This window comes from Xiphias gladius, chromosome 18, assembly GCF_016859285.1.
Source record: "Xiphias gladius isolate SHS-SW01 ecotype Sanya breed wild chromosome 18, ASM1685928v1, whole genome shotgun sequence".
NCBI lineage: Eukaryota > Metazoa > Chordata > Actinopteri > Istiophoriformes > Xiphiidae > Xiphias > Xiphias gladius.
Window position 1 is genome coordinate 21,159,008 of NC_053417.1, and position 24,690 is coordinate 21,183,697.

The window sequence follows — 24,690 nt, forward strand, 5'->3', positions numbered from 1 at the left end:
AAATAATAGCATACAAGATTTTGGAAGAGTAGGAATACCAAATTTATTTTCACAAATGACTGTACAGTAGCAAAATGTAGGCAACAAGTAGACAAACAATATATAATTGGAATTGTATTACGAAAATCCTACACTAAGAGGATTTACTTATGTTTAATTTATGAGTGTATTATTATAACTGAATCTCTTCTTCTATTACTGAAGAGTATAATAAAACAGATTTGGATGAAATTATTGTTTGTCAGAAAAAAGGAAACATTCCACCACAACATGAAACTCCCGAAACAGGACAGTTGGTAATCGGCAGCCATTAACAGTGCCACTTCAGAAGTCATCGCTTTCTGATTGTTGATCCAGTTCAGAATTCTTTCTCAAGATCTAAAAGAAAAGAGGTTAAAAGAAGACTGATTACATGAAAGTGTAAAAAGCTCAAAAGTCATTCTGTCTTCATTTAATCTACCAAAATGACAACGTACCGCTCTTTCTGACAAGTTCTCCTTTCCACGAGCGAGCCATTCCATCCAGAAACAGATCGAAGTGTTTCACGTACTTTGCCAGACTGGTTTTTTTGTAATCTGTGAAGAAAAGTAATCAGTGAGCTGAAATAGTCAGTTGCTCTGGATCAAAATTTATCAAACTACTGAAAGTGAAATTTTGGACTCAAGTTAAAGATAAAAGCAAAAACCCTTCAATTTTACTGGCAAACTTGACAGTAAAGGCTATTTATTAAATGTCTTTTGACTGAAAAATTTGTCTCTGAAGCTGGTCAAGAGTAGCCTGTTTGGACATGTTTTGGAGTAAGTGTGCAATATGGCATTTGTCATGATGAATAACATATTATCTAAAGCAAGGTACAATTCAGAATAGAGTAGATCTGGCTTACTATTTGCGGCTGCTGAAAAGTGCACATTTGATGGGCTGTTACACCACTTCCCCCCCCCCTTTTTCTTGCATTTAACGGTGGTACCAACAACAAGAATAAAGCTGGCATTGATTTTGTTTGCAATCAAGATGCATCTGCATTTCTTACAAACTGTCTTTACTGTATGTTTTCACTGGTTTACCTCCTCTACGCGCACCAGAATTTTCTCCCTCCTCTGGTTTGTTTCTGTTTTTCATTCCAATTTCATGAAGACATTGGACTGCTGTTAATTTCAAGTGTGAATTGCTACTGGAAATATGAAAGTTTTCAAACAAAGAAAACATCTAGCAAGCAAGTATTTATTAAAGAATTAAGAATATGGCAGATGTAAGACCATTTTTTATGACTGACTGTTCCTGCTGTGATCGTTACATGTGATTAATTATGTGATCCCCTGAGAACTACTTCTAAAGGTTACTCTTACACTACGCTGTAAGCAAGAGTGGGTTTCTTGATAAATATGTCTTGTGGTTCACTTTTAGCAAAAAAAAAAAAAAAAGCAATTCAGCTATTACTATTTCATCCTATTATAGGAAAAAAGTAAGCAGATAAGGCCCTCGGCATCTGCTCAGTACCTGCAGCATGTTTTAATATTTTTTTATATCAAAACAAAAAAATTAATTTAGGTTCAGCAGGTCATGGTTAAATTACCACATTTGCCTCATTTTGAAGCAGGAAATACCATTTTACATTGTATCGGCCTACTTATAACTTTGCGACAATATCAAAAGAGAGAAAGAAAGAAAGGTAAAGGTAAAGCTCTTGTCTGGGATACAAGAAGCCTGAAATTCAGATTTCAGAATTTCACCTCTGATCTTTCGTCTCTCTGCGGCATCCTTCTCGTTTTCCTTCTCCTTCGTGTCCTCTGACTCTTCTTCTCCCGTTCTTGGCCGATCCAGCTCCTCACAGATGAGGCTGGAAAAAAGTTACAACATCAGCTCTAAATAGTATCAAACACTTCACACAACAGTGCGGGGCGGCATTAAATTATCGCTTACCTTATTGTGGGCACAGCAAAAGGATCGAACTTATCTAATTCTTTGAGGTCCATGGGAACCGAAATTCGTCCTGGCCAGAGTTAAAAGAGAAAGGCCACAGTGAGACTCGGTCAGCGACGTATTCACAACAAGGCCTTGATTTAATCTCATTAGATCTTTGCTCACCTGTTTTCGGGTGGACACTGAAGGGGCTCTTCAGCAAATGGTTCACACCTTTACTGACGTTCACATCGAGCCGTGGGTAACAATACTGCAGCATGATTTCTTTCTCAAAGTGTTGGCCCTTCTTGGCAGTGGCCTGGAGGACGAAAGATTGTATCACTGCCCCTGTACCATACATTACACATTACATCTTTTACACAAGATGTAATGTGTAATAATCAAGATGTAATGTGGTTTTTACACATCACATCTTGTTGTAACACGTAAAATCCAACTAAAGATTTAAACACCTGTCGTTATGTAGTATGCGCAGGATTACCAACCTGTTTCCTATTGGCGTGATCCTTGACCAGTTTCCAACGATTCTCAGGTTTCTTCTCATTTTGGAAGTCCTGCTGTAATTCTTTTTTGACATGTAGGAGCTGAGTTAAGGTCAAGAAATAAAATGCAGTTTTTTTCCCCCATTAACCACCAGCTCTACTGCATGTGGTCTTGAGATACATGTGAAACTGTGAAAAAGGATATCTTCAGGCACGAGTGCCAGCACTTTGTCAACAGATTCCCTGCGGCTCAGTATTTCCTGTTCCTGTAGCGCGTACTGGGTAAAGTATCGCTCCACCACTGTCAAAGACTCTCTGTTGAGATTACAGGTACAGACTCTTAAACAGCTGAAGCCGCGACAAACCAACAGAGGCAACAACAGTAACAATCAGTGAAGTTAGACACAAACATCACAACAGAACAAACACAGTAACAGCTTCACACTTACCTTCACAAAGAAAATGATCAGATTCTTACCGGATAAAAGGATGAATTGGATCTGTCAGCACTACTTTCTTCACTGTCTCTTCACCTCCCTGTAAATCAGCAATGAAATAGTGAATCAATCTCAAAAATTAATTTATCGGTTTTACATATAAAACCGACTGATCGTGCAGCAAAAGGAGTCAATGTCAGTTTTAAATTTTTTTTAGCTACGTCAAGTGATTAACTGGTGATTTCTGTGGAAAACATCTAGTTGAGGGAAAGAAAATGATAGAAATATGAAAGAAATATTCTAATTCATATAATGCATATAATAATAGGTAAATTGATTACTTTGGACCATTGCCCAGGATTACTTGTTATATATAGCAGACCAATAAAGTTGACTAAGGAAAAATAAATAAATAAAAAATCTTTATTTTTTGGCAACAATTAGAGTCGACTAAATACTGCATTTACATAAAATGGGATGAATGGTGGAGATGGGAAAGATTCCTATGTTTAAAGCTTGCAAGCATTCGTGCCATCAAGATGGTTGTATACTGTGCAATGACAGTATAACACGATATCCATTAAATTTGGGTTTAATTACATTTAGTGACCGAGTTTGGCTGAAGTGAGGCGTCCATGTTTGTTTGGCTCAGGCAATTACGTATTATTCGGTACCAATTTGGATATCTTGCCCATTTCAGAAAAATAAGTTTCCAGGTCGTAATTACAACTTTGATGGTGACATGAACGCTATCCACAAGTCAGAGAATTGTAATTATGATAACTTTATTATGACACAAATGTGGCAAAAGTAATGTGGAGCTGTTCAGATCCAATATTTTGTCACCCTGTTCCTCACAGCTTTGAAAAATTACAGTACTTCTCTTAAATGTGTTAAACTAGTGCTTTTTGGAGCCTGTCTGCGTCGTAACTACAGCCTGACTGATACTTTGATTTTTTTAGGCCAGTACTAATATTGACATACAACATGGTCGTTTTATTGGTCAGGCTGTAGTCTGGGTTACCTGAGAGAAATACAATGATACGTACACAATAATGAGAATAGAGCCCGGCTGCTAATAAATAAATCTTCCCTATGCATCTAATAAAAGCTAAAATCCTGTTACCTTCACCAGGCTCAGGTATTCTGCAACAGCAGAGCGTGCGGCTACAGAGAGCTTCCTGGCAGCTTCATCACACACCCAGCAATGCACTCCTCTTCTGCCAGAATAAACCCACAGCAGGTGCTGGAAACCAAAGTCCTCTGTAATATCACATAACAAAAAAATAAGTGTTTGATGCTAATTTTGCCAAAAAATTGAAAATAACATGAGCAGATGGCTGACATAAAATTGCTGACAAACAAACCTCGAAGAGCTCTATCCAGGATACGAATAGCAATGGTCATCAAGGTCCAGCACTTGGAGCAAATGTCTGCAGCACTAAAATTAGAGTTTTGTGTTGTCTCAGTGATGTGACAATCAGGATATGCTGAAATACTCGATTGCGCTGATGTGGAATACAGTGGTGGTTTAAAGTCACTCCACAGTGTGGCTTATTTAATTAATTAAATAAGACACTGACTCATTCAACAGTCGGAAAAAAATTAGCGACACAGTCCATTTACCTGCAACAGCTTCTGACGTCGTCATAATCTGTCATGTCGATGTCAAACACCAGCTCCTTCTCCAGCGCCTGGAAGGTTCCTGACTTCACCGTGTTGTGTTGATTTGGCTGCGGGCGACAAACAGACGAAATTTTCCTCCATTATCCTGCTGAAACAGCAGGACATCTGCGGTGACACGGAGTCGTGTAAGAGTGCAAATAATAGGAGCATGCAGTCTTACCCTGTGACTGTATATCGCTCCAATGTCAATCTTGTAAGGGTTCATCTTCTGCATTTCCTTCTCCAGCTCGTTCTGTGTGCTGAATGACTGGTAGCGGACGTAGATGTCATCTTTCAGGGTGAAGGAGAACTCTCGATTCTGAAAGTAGTTCTTTTGCACTGAGGTTGTAGAAGAAACAACATTTTACTCTCCTGTAGTGTTTTTTTGCCTCTAAAAATCATCCTTGGGGACAGACTTCATTCAGTTACCAGTTTATTAGGCACACCTAGCTAAACTCATTCAGTCTAATACAACAGTTCTGCAATAAATTCTACCTACATGAAGGTTATAATGTTAAGTTTTATTTAACCTGTTTTAGAGAGGTGTTGATTCAACGATATGATCATTTTGGAGGATATAGTTTGTGGTGATGTTGAAGTGTATTACATTATATTGACAGGTGTTTCTGTTAGTTAGCCCACCCTCATCGATATAAATGGTGTCACATTGCCTGACCCCCATTACACACGGCCTTTTTGTTATTTCACCAAGTAAGAAAAACAACAACAACCAGTGCTTTAGAGCTGAAATGATAGGACTGATTGACAGGAAATTAATTGGAAACAAGTTTGACCATTGATTAATTTATATAAGTCTTTTAAAAAGGAAAAATGCCAATAATTAAGCAAATGTTAAATGTGAATATTTTCTGATTTATTTCAAGTTTTCTATGATTGCAAATTCAATATTTACTTCGTGTTTTTGACTGTTGCTTAGACAAGAAAAGGACATTTTAATATGTTTAATGCGTTAACTTGAGCTTCAGGGAATAATGAGCATTTTTCAGGATTTCCTGACATTTTACTCTGAACAATCAATTGATTATTAAGGAAAAATAATTGTTTGTTGCAGCTTCTAAGTATTTCTATGATGGAATAATACTACCTCGCCCAGGGTTTTCTGTCAGTTAATCACGTGACACAGATAAATGAAAGCAATTTGATAGAACACAACTTCAAAACAAATGACCACAATATGAACTAAAACAGTTCAGGTCTTAAAACTAGAATTTCACACAGAGTCCCTCTACAACACTAGGGCTGCAGGATGGAGGAACCATAATAGCTGATAGATTGGTTACAATTAATTAAATTATGTAGACCAAAATTATATTAAATAAACCCGGGGCTTTTCAGGCTCCTGGAGACCTCGGGCTTCTGGGCAGTGGCCTACTTTGCCCAGTCGGTAATCCATCTTTGGGTGGACAAAATAATAGAAACACCTGCTGCCATGATGCATAATACAATAACAACAGTACCACAAAACACATTCTCCAAAATTTACCACACAGTCGCATCAACACCTCTCTAAAAACGTTGTAACAAACAAACAAACAAACAAACAAAAAAACATTGTAACATTCCTGAAGGGAGGATTTGTTGCAGAACCTCTGTATTAGATTTGGCCAGGTGTACCTAATAAACTGGTGACTGAGTGCAATATGTTGCCAGCAGGAAAACAGCACAACCACAGTTGACATTGCTGAGTTGAAGCATGCAGGTACGTCGCACATCTCACAAGACTGTTCAAGAGCTCCAGTCATGTAGCTTGCCAGCATTCATTCTTGCTGCCTTTCCTGGCCTGTCTAATCAATGATACTCACGTCCTCCATAGTTTAGCCAGCGGTAGTACTGGAAGAAGGGGAACAGCCGGCGGTAGTACAGCGGTAGTAAGTCCGGCAGACAAGCCGGGTCATAATCCGAGGACGGCATCACCTGGTTAATAAAGTAGCGGCTCCGGTACCGGTGTAAAATAATGTTAAAGCTTGCTGCAACTACGGGTTCAGTGCGTAGTTCTGCAGCGCGGGAAAAGTCTTAAGCAGAGGACAGAACCAATGACACAAGGTTCAGACAATGACGTCGCCGAAACCAGGAACTTCCTCTGTAAGAAGAAGATATTTTGAAGGATTTCGTTTTTCTGTTGGATCCCCCAGTAGGGAAACATATAGCAAAACTACCACAAGTGAGCTGAACTTGATTGACTGATGTGTTTTAGATGTCGGTATTATTAGACTCCATGACCTCTGCTGTCTTTGCGCGAAGCTTTACCGAACCTTGTAATAATCGTCCTACGACGAATGAAGCGGCGGAAGTGACGCCTGGCGAGGAGAGCATCGAGGGACGTGTAGTCATTTGACTCTGCTGCCGGTTTCTTTTTTAAATCAACAAATGAAATAAATACAACAAATTACTATAATGAATACAATGAAAGTTGATTTAATAAATAACAAAAACATATTAAAATAATACATATTAAAATAATATGCATTACTGTATTATATATTTTATCAAAATGAAATATATATATATTTACAATTTATTTTTTTAGAAATGTAAACATGTTGGAGTGTCCTTAAATCTAAATTAATGTATATGTTGACGTTACCATATTGAAAATCAAGAATTACAATTTTGGTTTTGGCTTTATAGTCTTCTACAGACCATTTGGATGACAACAGAGGTGTAAAACAGGTGTTCTTGAATTTCAATGTCTTTCTTACAAAATGTACATTTAATAGCTTTTCATTTTTTTACCTGGGCCACACCAGTCCACCCTGTTAAAGACGGTGAATGCAGAGGGTTTTTTTTCTTCCCTCAAACACTACTGAAGTTTCATTTACAAACAGTGATGGTATCTATAGTATAATAAACGTGAAACATTTCTCATCTTTCACTTAATGAAAGCAAAAATATGGGAACACTGTAATGTAGACTATAAAGTAAAATACAATAGAATATAGAGACAAAGGAATGAATAATTAATGATGAAAAATAAACAAAATACAATTAAAGGTATTTTCTTAAAATACAAGCTTAATTACAATAGTAAAATGCAGTGAGTACATTTTTGTTTTAGAAAAGAAATTCCACATACAATTTAAAAATCATTTAGATATGCTATAAATTAACGGGAATACTGCCAAAAGTCTAGCTTTGTTTTAAATGCAAAGTTACTGACATCTTTGTAGTATTTTATCTGCTAAGTACTGACAATACCAAGATCTTTGCAATAGAAATCTGTTGCTTCAGAGGAGTATTCTACACTTACTCCACCAACAAAAACATTACTGGAGCCCTCCTTGATCATTGTGTTCTGATTTCATGGCTCTTTTTTCACTTCACTTTCCATTCTACACCTTTAGAGGGCAGTACAGTTTCGTGACATTATCTCCAGGGTTGCCACATTGAGCTCCATGTCAGGAAATTGAAGATAATTGGTACTGAACACACTCCTTCGTTGTTTGTTTATTAAGTCTACAATAAGACCATGAAACGCTCAGCATAACATTGAAATGCCAAAAACAAGAGCACAAAAAAGGGGCACTTCTCTGGTTTTAACAGAGGTAGAGTTGCAGGACCCAGAGGCCACACAGGGAGACACCAGTGCCTTCTTTTGTTTCTTTTTGGCTAAAACAGTCTAATTTATGCCATTACCCTTTGTGTCCGATACCGTTGTAGGTATGTGCAAGGACAACCTTTGCTTTGACATTTGAAAAGGGCACTTTTGCTTTCAAGAAAAAAAATGAGCAGGGGCTGCTCAATAATAATGTGGCTTTGCTATTGTATTTTCAGGCAGCCAGTCTTTTTATATACAACCTAGGCAGCCAGTCTGAAACTCCATCTCACTGAAGTGGTGCTGTTCAGACAGAAGGTTGAGAGCTGTGCAGCGTTAAGCGCTCTTGTCAGTTATTGTACTTGTTATATAAAATAACACTCACAATTTGCACTGTTGTACTGTACATTAGATATGAGCTCTATAATTTTATTCATTCCGTCTCATCTCCTGACTTCTCCATTGTTGGCATTAGAACCTTTCTCGATAATTTCTCTCTCTGCCTCCATCATTCTGCCTGTATTTTCACAGTTCAATGGAAATTTGACAGAATGTAAATGTCAAGACATTTTGCATACAAACCTTTTTAAATACACTGCCGCTGCTATCAGATGTATTAAATCAAAAGTCATCTTCCTTCGCTGAGGGCAAGCTCAGCTTCGAAGTGGTGTGAAGCTTTTAAGGGAAAAATAACTTTGTTAGCAGCTCAATATTTTTTGTGCACAACTAACCAAGACACCTCCATTCTTAGGCAGTCCATTTAATCCATTTATTTTTTCACAACTGTCAGTCAGGTAGATGCTGAAAGTGAGGACAACCCTCCACAACTGCAATTACCCAGTTGCTAGAATACTATGTTACTGTATATGAAATGCCTGTACACTAAATTAATTGTAATGAACTAGTTTCTCCTTTGTAGGCTGTTCACCGATGCTGCAATTTGCAGCATCAGTGAACTGTGCCATGTTCAACAGCAAGTAAGACAGACAGGTACTACCAATACATTTCCACTTCATGATTGCACTCGTGTTTATGATAATATTCTTTAATCATAGCCTGATTTACATAATGCAGGGGCTCTCAACCACATCATACTTGAATTATGCAAATGATTTTGCTTCAAGGCGTAGGGAATGTGATGGGTTTTTCTTTTTTGGGTCCTTTCTTAGAAATTATTTGAACTGGATTTGGGATTAATGCCCGCTGTCGTTCTCTCTCTTCCAACATTCCCACTGTATGTTAATAATTCTGGTGAATACTAATGCACATACTGCATTACATACAGTAGCTCTTAACCTAAAGCATTGCTGACCATTTTCTGAACCGTTATACTTGAGTTTTCCTGTTGCTCATCATGCATCTAGACATGCAAGCCAACATCACATGCCACTGTAACAGACACTTACTGCTTGCACACACATCCACACACAACACTAAATGTCAGTGGGGCAAGTTAGGTTAAGTGAAAATGCAACTTTCAGCCCTGTGTATGATAAATCTAGGTCAGACAGTCACCGGGTGCCCATGGAGCACACTAGCCAGCACTATAGGCCAACATGTTAGCCGTACAGGAGGAGTCATATACTGGAGATTATATAAAAGTCACTGCCTCTTCAGATGACCAGTGTGCCACCATCTCAGAGATGCCGTCGCCTCTCATCAGGAAAACATTGGCGACACATAGGTCAGTAGAAAACCTCTCAAACACAATATGCAGCAACGCTGAACACATGACCAAATACTGTATGACTGTGTTCGATTTTGCTGATGTTGATTCAGAAGGCCCAAAACATAGAAACCTATCTAAACTCCAGTAGTTCTATCATCAGGAATATCCATTCAGTGAACTATTATTTTTATTATAAATGATCTTTAGGGGAATAGTTTGACATTTTGGGAAATATGCTTATTTGCTTTCTTTCCGAGAACTAGATGAAAAGATTGATACTGCTCTTATGTCTGTGCATTAACGACATACAGTAGAGCCTGGAGCTAATTAGCTTAGCTTAGCATAAAGAGTGGAAGCCGGAGGAAACAGCTAGCCTGGCTCAAACATACATCTCCCAGCGCCTCTAAAGCTCACTGCTTAACACGTTATATCTTGTTTGTTTAATCCATACACAATGTAAACTGGATAAGTTGTGGTTTTGCAGTGCTGTAACTATTTCTTGGTGAGCAGCGGCTGGGTGTAGTCACTACCTTGAGTCTCTGCTTGCTACCTGGCAAGGACATTGTTCTTCTCCACTCATACCCAAAAAAAAAAAAAAAAAACACAAGACAAAGGGGGAAAAAAAAAAGAATAAGATAAATAAGTAAAATAAAAGCTACACAATTAGGACACTACTCATATTAACAGCTCTGTTGGCCATGAATTCCATATGTGAAAGATATTTTTTTTAATGTTCTTTTACAATGGATGTTATGGATGTAACTTGAGATTTCAATTAGCCAACATGAGATTGTAGGGGGGTATTCAGATTCCCAGTTAATTGTTATACATTTTCTCTCAGCTAAAAGAGCAAGATCTATATATTTCTTTTTTTAAATTTATCTCAAGGGTCTGACTTGTTTGTGCAAGTCAGACCCTTGAATTTCCCTTCTGTTTTTTTACAGCGCCAACACAAAAGACATATCCGAGTTCAATCAATGAAGTTTTTCTGGCGAGTAATATATGTATTGTTTTGAATTGAGAAAGTTTAGGCCTGTTTATTAGTTTGTAAAGCCTATGGGTTTTAGGACAGAAAAGGGGCCATATCTTGTTCCTTAAACTAAGCTCAAGAACTTGAAAAAAGCTAAAATAAATGAGTAGATGGTAAACTATACTTATCTTGCAGCTGATTGAAGGACATTAATATACCATTGTCAAAGAGACTGGTCACTTCTCTTATTCTCCTACCATGCCAAAGTTTAAATGTATCATCAATAGAACAAAGAGAAAGACAAGGATTTCTCTACCGTGACGTAAAAGAAGACAGGGATTCATTATGACAGACTGAGTTATAAACCGTTTGTAGCTCAGTGTTTGGAAAGTCATACATAATTATACAGTAAGCCCACTAAGAGGGAGAAATGGAGCATGAGGGAAGGAAGCATTAAGTGAAAGTAGTGTTTTTATCCCAGTGGTGTATTGTTCAGGTGCGTGGAAGGGAGGGAACAGAGCACAAAATTTGAAATTTCAATGAAGCAAGACAGAGGGACGCAGTTTACCTTGTTTTTCTCTGCACCAGGCAGCAGGTGCAATCGATGTCCCCATCCAGAGTTTCATGCTATACATTAATGGCATCAAAGAGCCCTCTGTGACAGTCGAGCAGTTGTTTCCATTTATGTTCAGCACAACACGCCATGCTCCACCTCCTCTCCAAATGGCTTACACTCTTGAGTTCTCTGTTATACTTCAGATTGATGAAGCCATCTGTCAGGTATTTGGGGTTGGCAGGCAGCGCTTGGCCCTGTATGCTGCATGCTTGCACACGTGTTGTGTAAACATATGTAACGTCCGTCATATGTTTAATGTAAGAAATAACTGCGTGCACCCTCACATGGCTGTATCCCACAGCTGGTTTGACGGATAAACACACTAAAATACGTATGAGAGAAACATTTAGACATCATTTAGGGCATATTCTGATAAGGTGGATTTCTGTGTATTGTCATGCTTTGAACCTTTTCATAGACATTGTCAATTTCAGCCAGTTCATCACTTGATCAAGATGACCTCTGAACTTAGATACTACAAGGCTTTGAGGTCATAAAACTTCAAAAACATGTAAAGAGGATACTATGACTAGCACACACAGCCAGCGGTACAACTGACACAAGTCAGATAACAGATGAGGTACTTTCTGATTACTTCTGGTTTCACTGCATGTTGCACAAACTACACACACACACACACACACACACACACACACACAAACTGCTGGCAGAAGAGGAAAAGCAATTGCTAATACCATGAACATTAATCAGAGTTTCCTGCGAGGTTGTTAAAAAAATAACTTTGTGAATGTTTGTTTTGTTTCAACTAAATCTAATTTAGGCCTATTGCCAAATACACGTCAAGTTTTCCACGAAGACCATATGAGAAGGCAAAAATCCCCTGAAACTTCACTGCTTTCACACTGTCATTGACTTCTTAGTGTTTTACTTAGATGAGTAGTTCAACATTCTAGGAATACACTTATTTGCGCTGTTGCAGAGAGCTAGATGAGAAGATCGATACTACTCCCACATCATTCCAGAAGACCGTTAGCTTAGCTTAGCACAAAGACTGAAAACAGGGGGAAAGAGCTAGCCTGGTTCTGTTCAAATGTAAAGAAATTCTGCCTCCGAGCACCACTAAACCTCAGTAAGGTTTGGGTTATCCTAGATCAGAATTATAGGATAGTTTAAATATGGGGACAACGGCACGCATTTTCAGACTTTCTCTCTTGGGAGGCATTAGTGTTGCACTCGGTTGTTTTTATGACAAGCGAGAGAAATAGTTGTGTCAAGAATGAAGAAAGAGAGAGAAGACGTTCACACTTCGGCTCCTTTCTCACCTCCAAAAAGCTGGCGATTCATGGCGCAAAGATCACTGGTTTTCGGGAAAATTACAGAAATGATCGGCCACAGACTTCACCTAATCCAATGTCGGAAAGATACGGGGGTAGGGGGGTTTCTTGAGCTATTCGACCATCTGACAAGCAGTTCTGAAGGAGCGTAATGGCCGCTTAATGAAAATGTTATATCTCGTTTGTTTAATTCATGAAGAAAAAAAGCGGATTGAAGAGACGTAATACATTCCTGGAGAAGGCCACAAATAGTTGTTTTTACATCAATTAAGATCAAATAAGCAAGGTATAACACTTTGATTAGTGAGCTTTAGAGGTGCTGATAGGCTGATTTTTAAACCTTTGGATAGAGCCAGGCTGGCTGTGCCCCCCTGCTTCCAGTCTTTATTCTAAGCTAAGATGTTGGCTGTAGTTTAATATTTCCTGTAAAGATCTGAGAGTGATATTGAACTTCTCAGCCAAATAAAAAAACAAAAAAACAAAAAACAAAAACGTGTGCAACCACCTAACAAGAACAGGAACAAGGATGTGGAATACATCGCACACCTTGCGTCTACGCGGATGTGGAAGCCATGAATTGGCCTTATTCCTTTAACATATGTGGCAATAAATACCACTGTGGACAGGTCTGGTCCTCGTTTTGAGTGTGTGTGTGTGTGTGTGTGTGTGTGTGTGTGTGTGTGTGTGTGTGTGTGTGCGTACGCGCGCGTGTGTGTGTGACTTTATGAGTTTCCGCAGTCTGCAAGGAGTTTACATTCTACAATTAAAAACCTACACATGCTAGGTATTGCATAATCTGCTTCCATCCACTACTTTTGACTGAATAATTGAATATATGAAATATAAACAATGCCAATAATAATAATAATAATAATAATAATAATGATTGAAAAAAAAAAACTTCTCTGTGTCTTCTGGTCGCAATGTTCGGCCTGAGGTATAAGCGTGGCTTAGGTGGTGCATCGAGGGGACGCGTGATTTGAATCTTTCAGAAAACCTGGCTACAGCCCTGCAGCTCTGGCCTCCTCGTCCTCCTCCTCCTCCTCCTCCTGCTCTTCCTCATTGGCGCGACATTATAAAGCCCCGCAGTGACTGCTGCGCCGCCTCACTCACTGACGGACCGACCGAGCAGTGGGGCGGACTAAAAGCCGGTCGCCAGAAGGACCCGCGTTATTGTTTTCCAGTCCTGTTCCTTTTGACAGTCTTTCCCTCGTCCCCACCATGAAGGAAAGAAGACTCGCGCAGCCTTTTGTGGCGAGGTGTAAACTAGTGCTGGTTGGAGATGTCCAATGCGGGAAAACGGCGATGTTACAAGTCTTGGCCAAGGACTGCTATCCAGAGGTATGAGATTTCTCCACAGATTTAATGTCTGGAGTTGTTCTAGCGTCAGTTGATGATTTATTTCGTCCGTGAGTAAGAATAAATATTCCCTTTAATACTCCTACAAGGACTTCAGAGCTTAACGTTTTCCTGCCCTTGTACTTCTTGGGGGTTTCCAGTACTGTGTAGGTCAGTGCTACTGACTTTGAATTTATTTACATCCTGTTGGTAATATACATAGTATTTAAATATATAGGATTGTATATATATTAACTCCCGTGGTACCATCAATGCTGCGCAACCTATAGAATTATTGGATTGGCACATGCTAAATGTTTAGTAAAGATTATTTCCGCACACGAAGCTTTGTGACCTAGACAGGTTTACATAAAATACCTCCAGACTGGCAATAACGCCTGTGTAAAGTAAGTGATATACTGTAGGTTGATATTTGTTGAGCACTGCTGAAACCAATGAATTGATCGGTTTGGATTATTGATTTATTGTGTCAGTCACTTAAAAATAACTGCCTCACAAATGTAAAGATCTGTTTGTCTTTTGTTTTATATAATTAAATATTTCATACTTTTTGATGTTGGTTAGACTTGGTACGTCCATTACTGGTAACATGTGGTGGGCATTTGTTCTTCATACTAAATAATAAGTAAGTTAATGATTTTCCATGTGGATTTGCGATTTTAAAAACACAAGTTAAAAACGCTCCCTAAGTCCTTCTTTAATTGTCGATTTCTAGACTTATGTACCTACTGTGTTTGAGAACTACACAGCCTGCCTGCAGCTTGAAGACCAGCGAGTTGAGCTCAGCCTCTGGGACACATCAGGTGAGGATTATGCTTTTTTTTTTTCTTTTTTTTTTTAACTTGCCTACAGTTAAATAAAACTGAATGTTTTTACCCACGGATATTTTATAAGCCACCCAATCTGTCATGGTCAATGTTTTGCGTTTGAGCAATGAGTTAAGGAGTCAGTTTCAGTACTGTATTCACAGGTTGATTTGTGGAACGTGTTTACCCTCCCAACAACACAGTCAGCCTGGAGTCGGGTAACAACTGTAAATGAAGCCTCCTCTCGCCCATTGTTTTACTTACAGTGTTGTTGCTGTTTACCCAGGCGTCACTATCTGTCAGTCCTGTTTTGAAGCAGTTAAGCAGCTTTTCACTAGTGTGAAATCTGGTGAGAGATCTTCCTTGGAAAAGTGGCGCAGGAAACGAATGACAGACCTGAGCAGCAAACCCTGCCTGGCTCACTCAGAGGACAACCAGGGGCCCAAAATACACAGTTTAGCGCATGGAATCCTCCAAATGATTGAATGAGCCAAATCTAGATTAGTAAAAGACACCAAAGACAAATAGGGACCCCGGTTTGAGAAACATAACCAAGATATTAACAGGAAGATCCCTAAGAAAATAAATTAAACACACACTAAATGCTAAATCAAACTTAATACTAATTTTCAATTCCCCCCATAATTATATATGGGCCCTGAGATATATATTAACCATTCCAGTCTGATCTGTAAGATTTTGATAATGAAACTGTTATTACAGTATTATCGGTGCTTTGAGCAGTTTGTGTTATTGTTAATTCAGCTAGGGCTGCAACTGATGATTATTTTCATCATTGATTAATCTGGCGATTTAATCAACTGATTAATTATTTTATCTATAAAATGTCAGAAAGCTGTGTAAACTACCCATTATAATTTGTTAAAGGCTCAGATCTTTACTGATCTTTATAATGGCTGTGAAGTTTAATTTGGCAGAGTTCAGGCACAGTACATGGTAGTCTGTTTGTCCCGTATGCAGACGGATCAGGGAGCTAACCTGCTGAATGGGTAAACTGTTTTTACAATCAGTAAAACAGCTGCAGGGATGATGGTCTCCTGATGCTCCTGACCTCTGACCTCTATGTGGAATAAGTCAAGTTATCAAAAAGAGAGTCATACATTGTGTTCAAGAAAGTTGTTGTTTTTTTTTAAACTCTACAAAAAACTCTTATAACAAAGGTTTAAACAAAAGTAGGTGAATAATTTGTGACACAAATCAGACACATTTCTCAGCCAGCTCTGTCATCGATACTGTACATACTAGAGCGGAAAAGATTAATTGATCACTATTTTGATTTACCTTTCAAGTAGAAATGCAAAGAATTTGCTGGTTCCAGCTTCTTAAACGTGAGGATTTGATACCTCTCTCTGTTTTCTTTGATTTCAAACTGAATATCCTGGAATTTTGGACTGTTGGTCAAACAAATCATGACATCTGAAGACATCACCATGACCATTTTTTGAAACTAAAGATAGATTATGTACAGATAGTTATGTACAGTTCAGAGAGCCATTAGTGTCTCTCCTCCTTTTGGATTTTGGATCCAAAATGTCTAAAGTGTTTGTGGCCGTTTTTAGTTGCTGTCTTGAAAATCTGTTGTGAGCTGCGTGGATAGGTTAATAGCAGTGGCCTACTGACACAATGACTTTAAACATACAGAAAAATTATGTAAATAGGATCAATAGGAAAAGCCACCCGCTGCAGTATAGATTTCTTTCATAACAGCACTGGATGAAGCTTTGCGCCCAGAGGAAGTTGAGCTGTGCCAGTTGGCGTGCAGAGGGGTTCTTTCACAGGGGAGAGGGGGATGCCTCGTCCATGCAGGGGGTGGAAGTCTGTAAGAGTGTGGGCAAGTGTGTGTGTTTGTGTGTGTGTGTGTGTGTGTGTGTGTGTGTGTGTGTGTGTGTGTGTGTGTGTGTGTGTGTGTGTGTGTGTGTGTGTCCTGTCTCACTATGTGTACAATTGTGTGTGTATGCCATACCTTTGCTGTGAACAGAAGGCACAAGAGAGGGATACTGAGAGAAAAGATATGCATGACCTCCTCACTGCCTTATGGTGTGTGCTGCCTAAAAGAGGTCTTACGTAACTGAAACCAGCACTGAACTAATGTAGGTTTGTCTGTTTATCTCCCACGGAGTAAAAACTTTCTGGACAGTCAGCCTTTTCCAGAGGAAACATTGCATAATATGAATTTACATTTGCAATATACACACACACACACAAACACACAACACACACACACACACACACACACACACACACACACACACACACACACACACACAGTTGATGTCACTCTTTATTTTTGTTTTTCATCCTCCTCCTTCATTATCTCTATTTATAGCATTGCTCCAGGTGTCTAGGCCTGCAACTAATGATTATTTTCAGAATTGATGAATCTGCTAATCTATCTCCTCAATAAATCATTTTGCTTACAAAATGTTACAGAAAATGTCACTCACTACTTCTCAGGGTCCAAAGTGACATTCTTAAATTGCTTGTTGTATCCAACCGAAAGTCCAAAACCAAAAGATTTTTTTTATTCACTATCGTTTGTGACAAAGAAAAGGAGAAAATGCTCACATTTGAAAAGCTACAAAGAGAGAATGTTTAGCATTTTTGCTTGAAAAATGACTGAAATGATGAATCAATTATCAATTATCGGACTAATCAATAAAAAACATAATTGTTAATTGAAGCCTAATCGATTCAATGTGTGCCATAGGCTTTTTCATAGTAAAAAGGCTCAGAAGGATATATTTGAGTTTATCTTGCATCTTTTTTGAAGACATGGACGGTTCTTTCTTTCTTTTGGCGTAAGACGAGGGTTCCAACTTCCATTCGCTTTCATTCTTTGACAGAAGAGAAGACAGTTTCAGCACATCAGCTATTGTTTTTCTCAATTGAAAGGGCTGCGTGTTTGTGCTTACTGTGTGTGTGTGTGTGTGTGTGTGTGTGTGTGTGTGTGTGTCTGTGTGTCTGTGTGTGTTTGCTTTGTGTGTTTGTGTGTCCAGGCAGGGTGCTGCTAATGTGTGGGAGTTGGTAGGTGCTAGAAGTTGTGTCCTCTTTAAATCTCTCTACTTTCTCTTTCTCAGTCCTTACATCACCCTGGGTAGTTATGTGATGGGCGCTTTGATTCCCGCTAAAAGAAATGTTATTGATAGATTGTAGTTGTATAAGTTGTCCTACTTTGCAGAGTTAAATCAAAGATTCAGAGAAACTGAATAAGCCAGAAGGGCTCTCTGAACAGTAATGCTTTTTGATGGTAATATTATATTAAAAAATAAAATATTCATAAATGTCTCAAGAGACCACCAGATTCATCGAGACAGCATGATTGTTAGTTAATTCCAGTTGAAGCTTATTAGAAGTATCTATTCCTGGTATAATTACATTCTCTTATATTTGCAACGAAAGCTTCTGGCTCACATGTGGCCCCCCAAGGACAGGAGTAGGAAATTAAATCTTAGTGTTGGTGTGTGGGGAGTGATTAGGTGGCAGAGCGAAGACAATAGAGAGCGGACATCCTGTCAGTCTGTTTTTAGCAAGGGAGCCTTCCTGAGAGTTAAAAAAAGTTCTACATATACTGTAGATGTGCTGTTTATGGAAATGGAAGCAAAATATGTTTCCTTCACAACATAATTCGCATTCTTGTAACTAAGGTGTCATATTTATGTAACAAGAATCAGGGTAGACTGCCTGAGTGACGAGACGAATAGTGAATGTTATCTTGCAGAGGATTAGTTTAATAATGCCTCTGTAGTGTAAGTGGGGGTTGAAAATGACGGAAAAGTTACTAATAGTTAATAAAGGCATTGTTTTAAAGCAACAACACAGCAACATTAATGAGTTTGTGCTCAACTCCTGTCTCTAATTAGTGTGACTGCACCAGGCCGCACAAAGCTGATGCAACATGCATTTGCACCCAAATATGGGTGACATATGAACATCCAACAATTTTATAACATTTCAGGGTCTATCCATCTGTAACAAAATCCACCTACCAGCATCTCTAAAGCTCACCAATTAACACGTAGGACATATCCCGCTGTGAAACGCCTAATTGTCACTGCGGGTTTTGTTACGATTGGACAGAGCAGGGCTAGCTGTTTCCCCCTGATTTCAGTCTTTGTGCTAAGCTAAGCTAATTGGCTCCTCGCTGTCAATGTTCTCTTCTAACTGTTACCAGAAAGTGAATAAGCATCTACTTTAAAAAGAATAGTTTTCATTGATCTAGCTATCTTTTATATGAATATAGAGCAGAGACAGAGACTTAATTTAACAGACATAGATTAAGATTGCTTAATGTTGCTCAGACATAGTGTCTGTATTTTGCACTTTATCATGGAAAAATTCTGGAAAAGAGTGTCCTATGATGATAATTTACCCTCTTGGGACATCTGGTAGTTTTTTCATTCATTCAAAAGTTTGGTAAATAAAGTTCGATATTGACTAATAATGGAAAGACATGACTGGTACAGAGTTACACTGCCCGTGACTCAGTGAGTTAGTTTACTTATCTGGAAAAAATCCTCTCAGCGGGAAGGCATCCAGCGTAGTTAAATTATTTGCTCTCATATCAGTTTGGCAGGGGTGTATGTGTCTGGTTGTGTTTGTACTGTGTGTATGTGAGGAGGATGATTTGTAAAGAACTTTATAATAGTGTCAGCTGGACTCAGACCATAGAAAGACACACTTTACACGTTTATAATTCTGCTCGCTGACAATGGGAAAACTAAAGGTTTTTAATTTTCAAAGATTTTGTTTCAAGTTGAGCGTCAGGCTTCCTAAACTCCATGTTTACAAAATCGAAACTTTACTCTGTCTCTGTTCTGTCCTTGTAGGTTCTCCATACTACGACAACGTCAGGCCCCTCTGCTACAGTGACTCAGATGCAGTGCTCTTATGCTTTGACATCAGCCGACCAGACACAGTAGACAGTGCACTGAAGAAGGTATGGGCAGCTGAAATGTGAACATGACACGATGACAACACTGCAGTGTTACGGCTTCATTTTAGACCAGGTCTACATTAAGTCATCTAAAGTCATCTGAGTCATCTAAGTTTTGTGTGAAAACAAATTTGCGTCCACATTAGTGTTTCCACGTTGTTTTTGTAGGGGGATCTGTCCACAGTGAAATGCCTGAACAATATGAACGCAGTCAAATCTCCTCCTCTTCATTCTCTGCTATGTTGGCAAACAACAAAAACTGCATCAAACCCTACATCTAGTAAGGAGTGGGACAGACAGCTGGCTGATAAAATCATTATTTCATAGTTGGGGGCGTCGTCTGACAAATTCAATCAAGGATTAATAGAGATTAATCACAATAGCTGTGCTGTATCAACGACTATATCAACATTTAAAATGCTTGATTACAGAAAAAGTTAGGGATGACAGAAAGTTGTCTTTTTTTTTTTGTTCAGTCTCCTCATGCTCTCTGTGGCCACCTATACTGTGTTTAATGCAGCCAAATTCATTATATGGTAGTTCTCATTTACATATTTTTCTGTTTTTGTTGTCAGATAAGTGAAAAAGTAGTGATTTAAATGCGGCCGATGAACACTATATGTTAAAAATCAGTCATTCCAGAGCAGCTGCGCTGCGTTGATAGAATCCTTATTTTATAATTGTGATGCTGTCTGACAACCAACACAAATCCAGGTTAATGACAACAGCTCTAATGTGTATTCAGCTGTATTGGCATTTAAAATGAACAATCAGTGAAAGTTAGAGACAACTTAAAGTTGTTTTCGTAACAATGTTGTCACACAACTATGACCCTCACTGGCTGGTTTAGGTCATGGTTGTGACCATGGCTGTTTATACACTGGCGTTTTCAGATTTACACACTCTGGAACCCATTTTGGAAAAACTCAAATTTGGGGGAGGTTGCTGTTTTAATCTGGACGGGGGGCTGATGGACAGTAAAGATGTGTGTACAAATTTAACCATCATAAAGTGGACATACACTTAATCTAGGTGGTAGTCTCCTTGATCACTAATGGGTGCTCCACCATTTTCACCCTTTATATGTTACAGTTTCAAGTGACTGTCTGGTGACAGCTCTGTTTATTTTTCTTTGCAGTGGAAAGCAGAGATCCAGGACTTCTGCCCCAGCACACGGATCCTGCTAATAGGCTGTAAAACGGACCTGCGCACGGATGTATGCACGCGCATGGAGCTGTCCAATCAGAAACAGAGTCCCATCTCCCATGAACAGGTTTGTTCCAGGAATACTCTTTCCTCCTTTGTGTGTCTGTTTAGGTCTCCTGTCTAGTCTGGGTACTTGTAGAAATTCCCCTTTGTTTTAATCTACTCTAGCTCATACTCAGTTTAACATGCGTATATTTAATCCCCTCACATTGTAGGGTTCGTCCATGGCCAAGCAGCTCGGAGCAGAGGCTTACCTGGAGTGCTCAGCCTTCACATCAGAGAAGAGCATCCACAGTGTTTTCCGTACGGCAGCTGTGGCCTGCATGAACAAACCCCAGCCTGCCAATAAACCCAGCCCCGTCCGTCGCCTCTCCAAGAGACTCCTCCACCTGCCAAGCAAGACAGAGCTCCTCTCCTCTACCTTTAGCAAGGAGAAGTCAAAGAGCTGCTCCATCATGTGAAATACTGCTGGGATCAGGGTGGAAAAAAGAAAGGAAGGACAAGTGAACTATACTGTAGCTGGTTCAGCAGGGGTGCAGGGTGTGCAAGGGCGAGAGAGCAACAAAGTGGATTTCTACTCAGTCCCTCTCTCCTTTGCAGTCCAAACTCCCTCAACCACTTCAAAAAGATCACTATACTCTCTATATTCAACTCTGACACTGAACTTTTGATCATGACTTGACACCAGCACTCAGTGCAGAGACAGAGTGAAAAAGCTTTGATGTTTAAAATATTTCTGATCAATTAAATAATCCTGTACAAAGACATCATAACAGGCGCTTTAAGGTGCAGACCTGTTTTCTCATCACATAAAGGCTGCTGTGATAGAGTCAGCTTGAATAAGGTCAGTACCTCCTCTTTTCTATGGGGGAAGTGGTTGTAAACACTGCATTTGACTGCATTACCCTGATGAGACCGATTTTAAGTTCTGATAGCGGTGCCCTTTCCCATCCATCTCTTGATTTGAATGTCCCTTTAAGGTCACGCTATGGGCTGAGTGACTAGATGAAATGTAAAATCTGACGATGCAGAACGTGCTATGTACAACTTGGAGAATTTAAAGCAGTGGTCCTTGAGGAAATTATTCCCCAGCAGACCCCTCACAGTATTTCGTTAAGGAATTAAAGCCGACAGTGGAGAAAAGGGGGAGAGAAGGGAGAGATTTGGCAGGCAGAGTGTTCATTTGCTGAGACAGTGGGAGGACGAGCTGAGAGCACATCTGAAGGACCGCAATGTGACTCAGCACTCACATGAGCCACAAAACAGTGCAGGGTGGACATGCTGTGACAAAAACAAACACAAAATCTGGGCCATGTAAAAACTGTCTGACCATGTTTTTGTCACGTACCCTTTCATTTCATTTCATTCACAGCAGTCATAATTCTTCAGTGTTATTAACCATGAATATTAACCGGATATCAGTTTTTTTAATCCGGAAAAATAATTAAACCATTCTTTCTTAGTCTTTAAAGGATAAAACAACGATTTCTTTTTATACAAGCAAAACTAGATGGATTTATTTTAATGTATCAAAAAAAGTTATTTGTTTTTGAATCCTCTGCCTCAAGATTATTTGAAGATTAATCCACCGTACTTCAACAAGCTCCAGGTGCTGGGTAAATAGAGTGCTCCACCGATTTAGCATTGCGCCCATATAAAACTGTCAGACTAATGCAGCACAACCAGAGGACTTTTTTATTCCACACATTCTTCTTCCTTTGTCAAAACCTGGCGCCTACATTACCTACATTGCAACTCAGCCGCTGAGAGTTCGGCAGAGATTCGGGTGTGTTTTGCTAGTAGTAGCTAATGTAGCCTAAAGCTGCTAGCTTCAGGCAAAGATGAGTAGCGGGCTACAAAGGTCTGGTAAACTCACTTTACACAAGTTTTTTTTCCCCACATACTGTATGTAGTAATACTCCCCAACACCTATAAACAGACTTTGATGTGTAAGATTTGTGAAAACCCCTTCAAGCTAAATTCTTCATTGGTAACAGTTATCAAAGATGCTCCTGCTGCCATTTTCAGTCTGGATATCTGCATGGTTGGCATTAGATTCCAAGGCTTGGGAGTATTTGGTTGTACTCAACAGTACAGACTGCCTGTTCAAGCAATTGAACGGCAGTCTGACAGAGCACGGGTGAATATAACTAAGACTAAACGCCCCGACTGAACATAACACAAATATCTGATAATCACATGACCATAAGAATTGCGATCGACAAGGAACGAAGTTACCATTAACTAAGTGCACATCTACATAAAACTACAGGAAACACCACTTTAACAGGAGATAAAGATTATCAGAAGGGGGGAACAGACTTGGACACAAGATGAGCCATCACTCCGCGAGCGCGATGCAGACCGTGTCATAGCGTCCTGGGTACGGGCACCCACTCCCAAGGCTTGGAATCGAATAGCAGCCAAATCCGCATTAACACTAAATGTCCCCGCGATGATGGGTTGGTGGGGTGGGGGAGCTGAATTCAATCACAGGCTGGTCCTGTCTGGAGAAAGAGATCTTTTCCTTCCTCTTTTTTCTATTTATGCTTTAAAAATATTTTGATTTTATTTTTCAACATCGCTGCAAAGTATTCTTGACATTTTCCACTTATAAAATAGCCTTTTTTTCCCCTGGATGTTTCTACTTGCTTGTCGCTGTCTTTGGTGTTTTTGCAGCTGTTGCTGATGTTGTATTCACTCAAGTCTTCTGGCATTTGTAGCTGTTGACAGCTCGGCTAATGGAGGGCTTGATGATTTGTAGGTCTGCACCGAGAAGCCTGGACTTCTCTGGATGTACAGAACACTGGAATTTAAGGTGTTGCCTAGCAACAGTGCGATCAGGACTCCTGTCTCCCAGAGAGAGGGAGGGACAGCTCTCCAAGAGGGCGCCTCACCTTTTATTTGTAGCATTAGACAGAAGCCACAGCGGAGGTGATGGCTGGGCATTTCAGGGAGCGGCGGACTGCTAAAGATCTCTACGTGATTATAAAGACCCCATGCTGGTAGCAACTACGAGTGGGTTGTTGGAAACAGCATGCCTTCTAAAATGTGTCTCTTCAGCTCTGCTGCAGTCATTATTTCACTCGTCGTGTCTGGAGCATCGTGCCATCCTAAACAAGCTCATTTTTGTTCAATGTACATTTCACCTTCCGGGGTTCCTGCAGGGTTCAACAACTTAAAATTAAAATTAGGGGTTCACCATATTAAATTAATACCTGTTTCACACCATCCAAAGTATGAAGGTATGATAGCAGAAAGGAAGATGTGGACTGGAATTATTTATTATTATTATTATTATTATTATTATTATTATTATTTATTATATCACATTTTTCAGTACTTCCCAGCAGTATATAAAATAATGTGATCTCTGACCTGATAAGCAACAGAAAATGAATGGATGGCATAATTAATGAAAAATGGTTTTAATTTGTTTAAGTTCACTGAAGTTTTTATTAAAATCTCTACTTGTCCATTCTGAGCTGATGATCTTCCTTGCTACTGTAGCCAGCAGTGGAGACAGTGTTTGCTACAGGTCTGACGGCGCTGACTAAAACTCCACAAAAAAGAATCAAAAAGCCTCCTGCAGCACAATCCCGTCATAAAAATCCAGTTTTTTAGTTTCCTTACAACACAGAGTCACATACAGAAACATTATTACAACAAACATTACTGCCTACAGCAGCCAAGAGACAAGATTTATGACTTTTGTTCATTATATTTAAGGCTTTTTAATGCCTTCTAGGGACAGAAAC

General features: G+C 39.3%; 2 protein-coding genes across 2 annotated transcripts; one reads left to right on the forward strand and one right to left on the reverse strand.

Annotated features, from left to right (window-relative positions):
• Positions 1-18: 18 nt before the first annotated feature.
• On the reverse strand, positions 19-6,830 carry prim1 (DNA primase subunit 1). Its single transcript, XM_040151787.1, has 13 exons — positions 6,328-6,830; positions 4,686-4,843; positions 4,466-4,572; positions 4,207-4,280; positions 3,966-4,102; positions 2,881-2,939; positions 2,608-2,717; positions 2,406-2,497; positions 2,086-2,218; positions 1,921-1,990; positions 1,731-1,837; positions 477-575; positions 19-378 (listed from the first exon to the last, which is right to left on the reverse strand). The coding sequence occupies exons 1-13, from the start codon at positions 6,434-6,436 to the stop codon at positions 359-361; spliced, it is 1,275 nt and encodes a 424-aa protein (XP_040007721.1). The 5' UTR covers positions 6,437-6,830; the 3' UTR covers positions 19-358.
• Positions 6,831-13,723: 6,893 nt separating this feature from the next.
• LOC120803913 (rho-related GTP-binding protein Rho6-like) lies at positions 13,724-24,305 on the forward strand. Its single transcript, XM_040152944.1, has 5 exons — positions 13,724-13,948; positions 14,682-14,769; positions 19,620-19,729; positions 20,865-20,999; positions 21,148-24,305. The coding sequence occupies exons 1-5, from the start codon at positions 13,829-13,831 to the stop codon at positions 21,391-21,393; spliced, it is 699 nt and encodes a 232-aa protein (XP_040008878.1). The 5' UTR covers positions 13,724-13,828; the 3' UTR covers positions 21,394-24,305.
• The last annotated feature ends 385 nt before the right edge of the window (positions 24,306-24,690 follow it).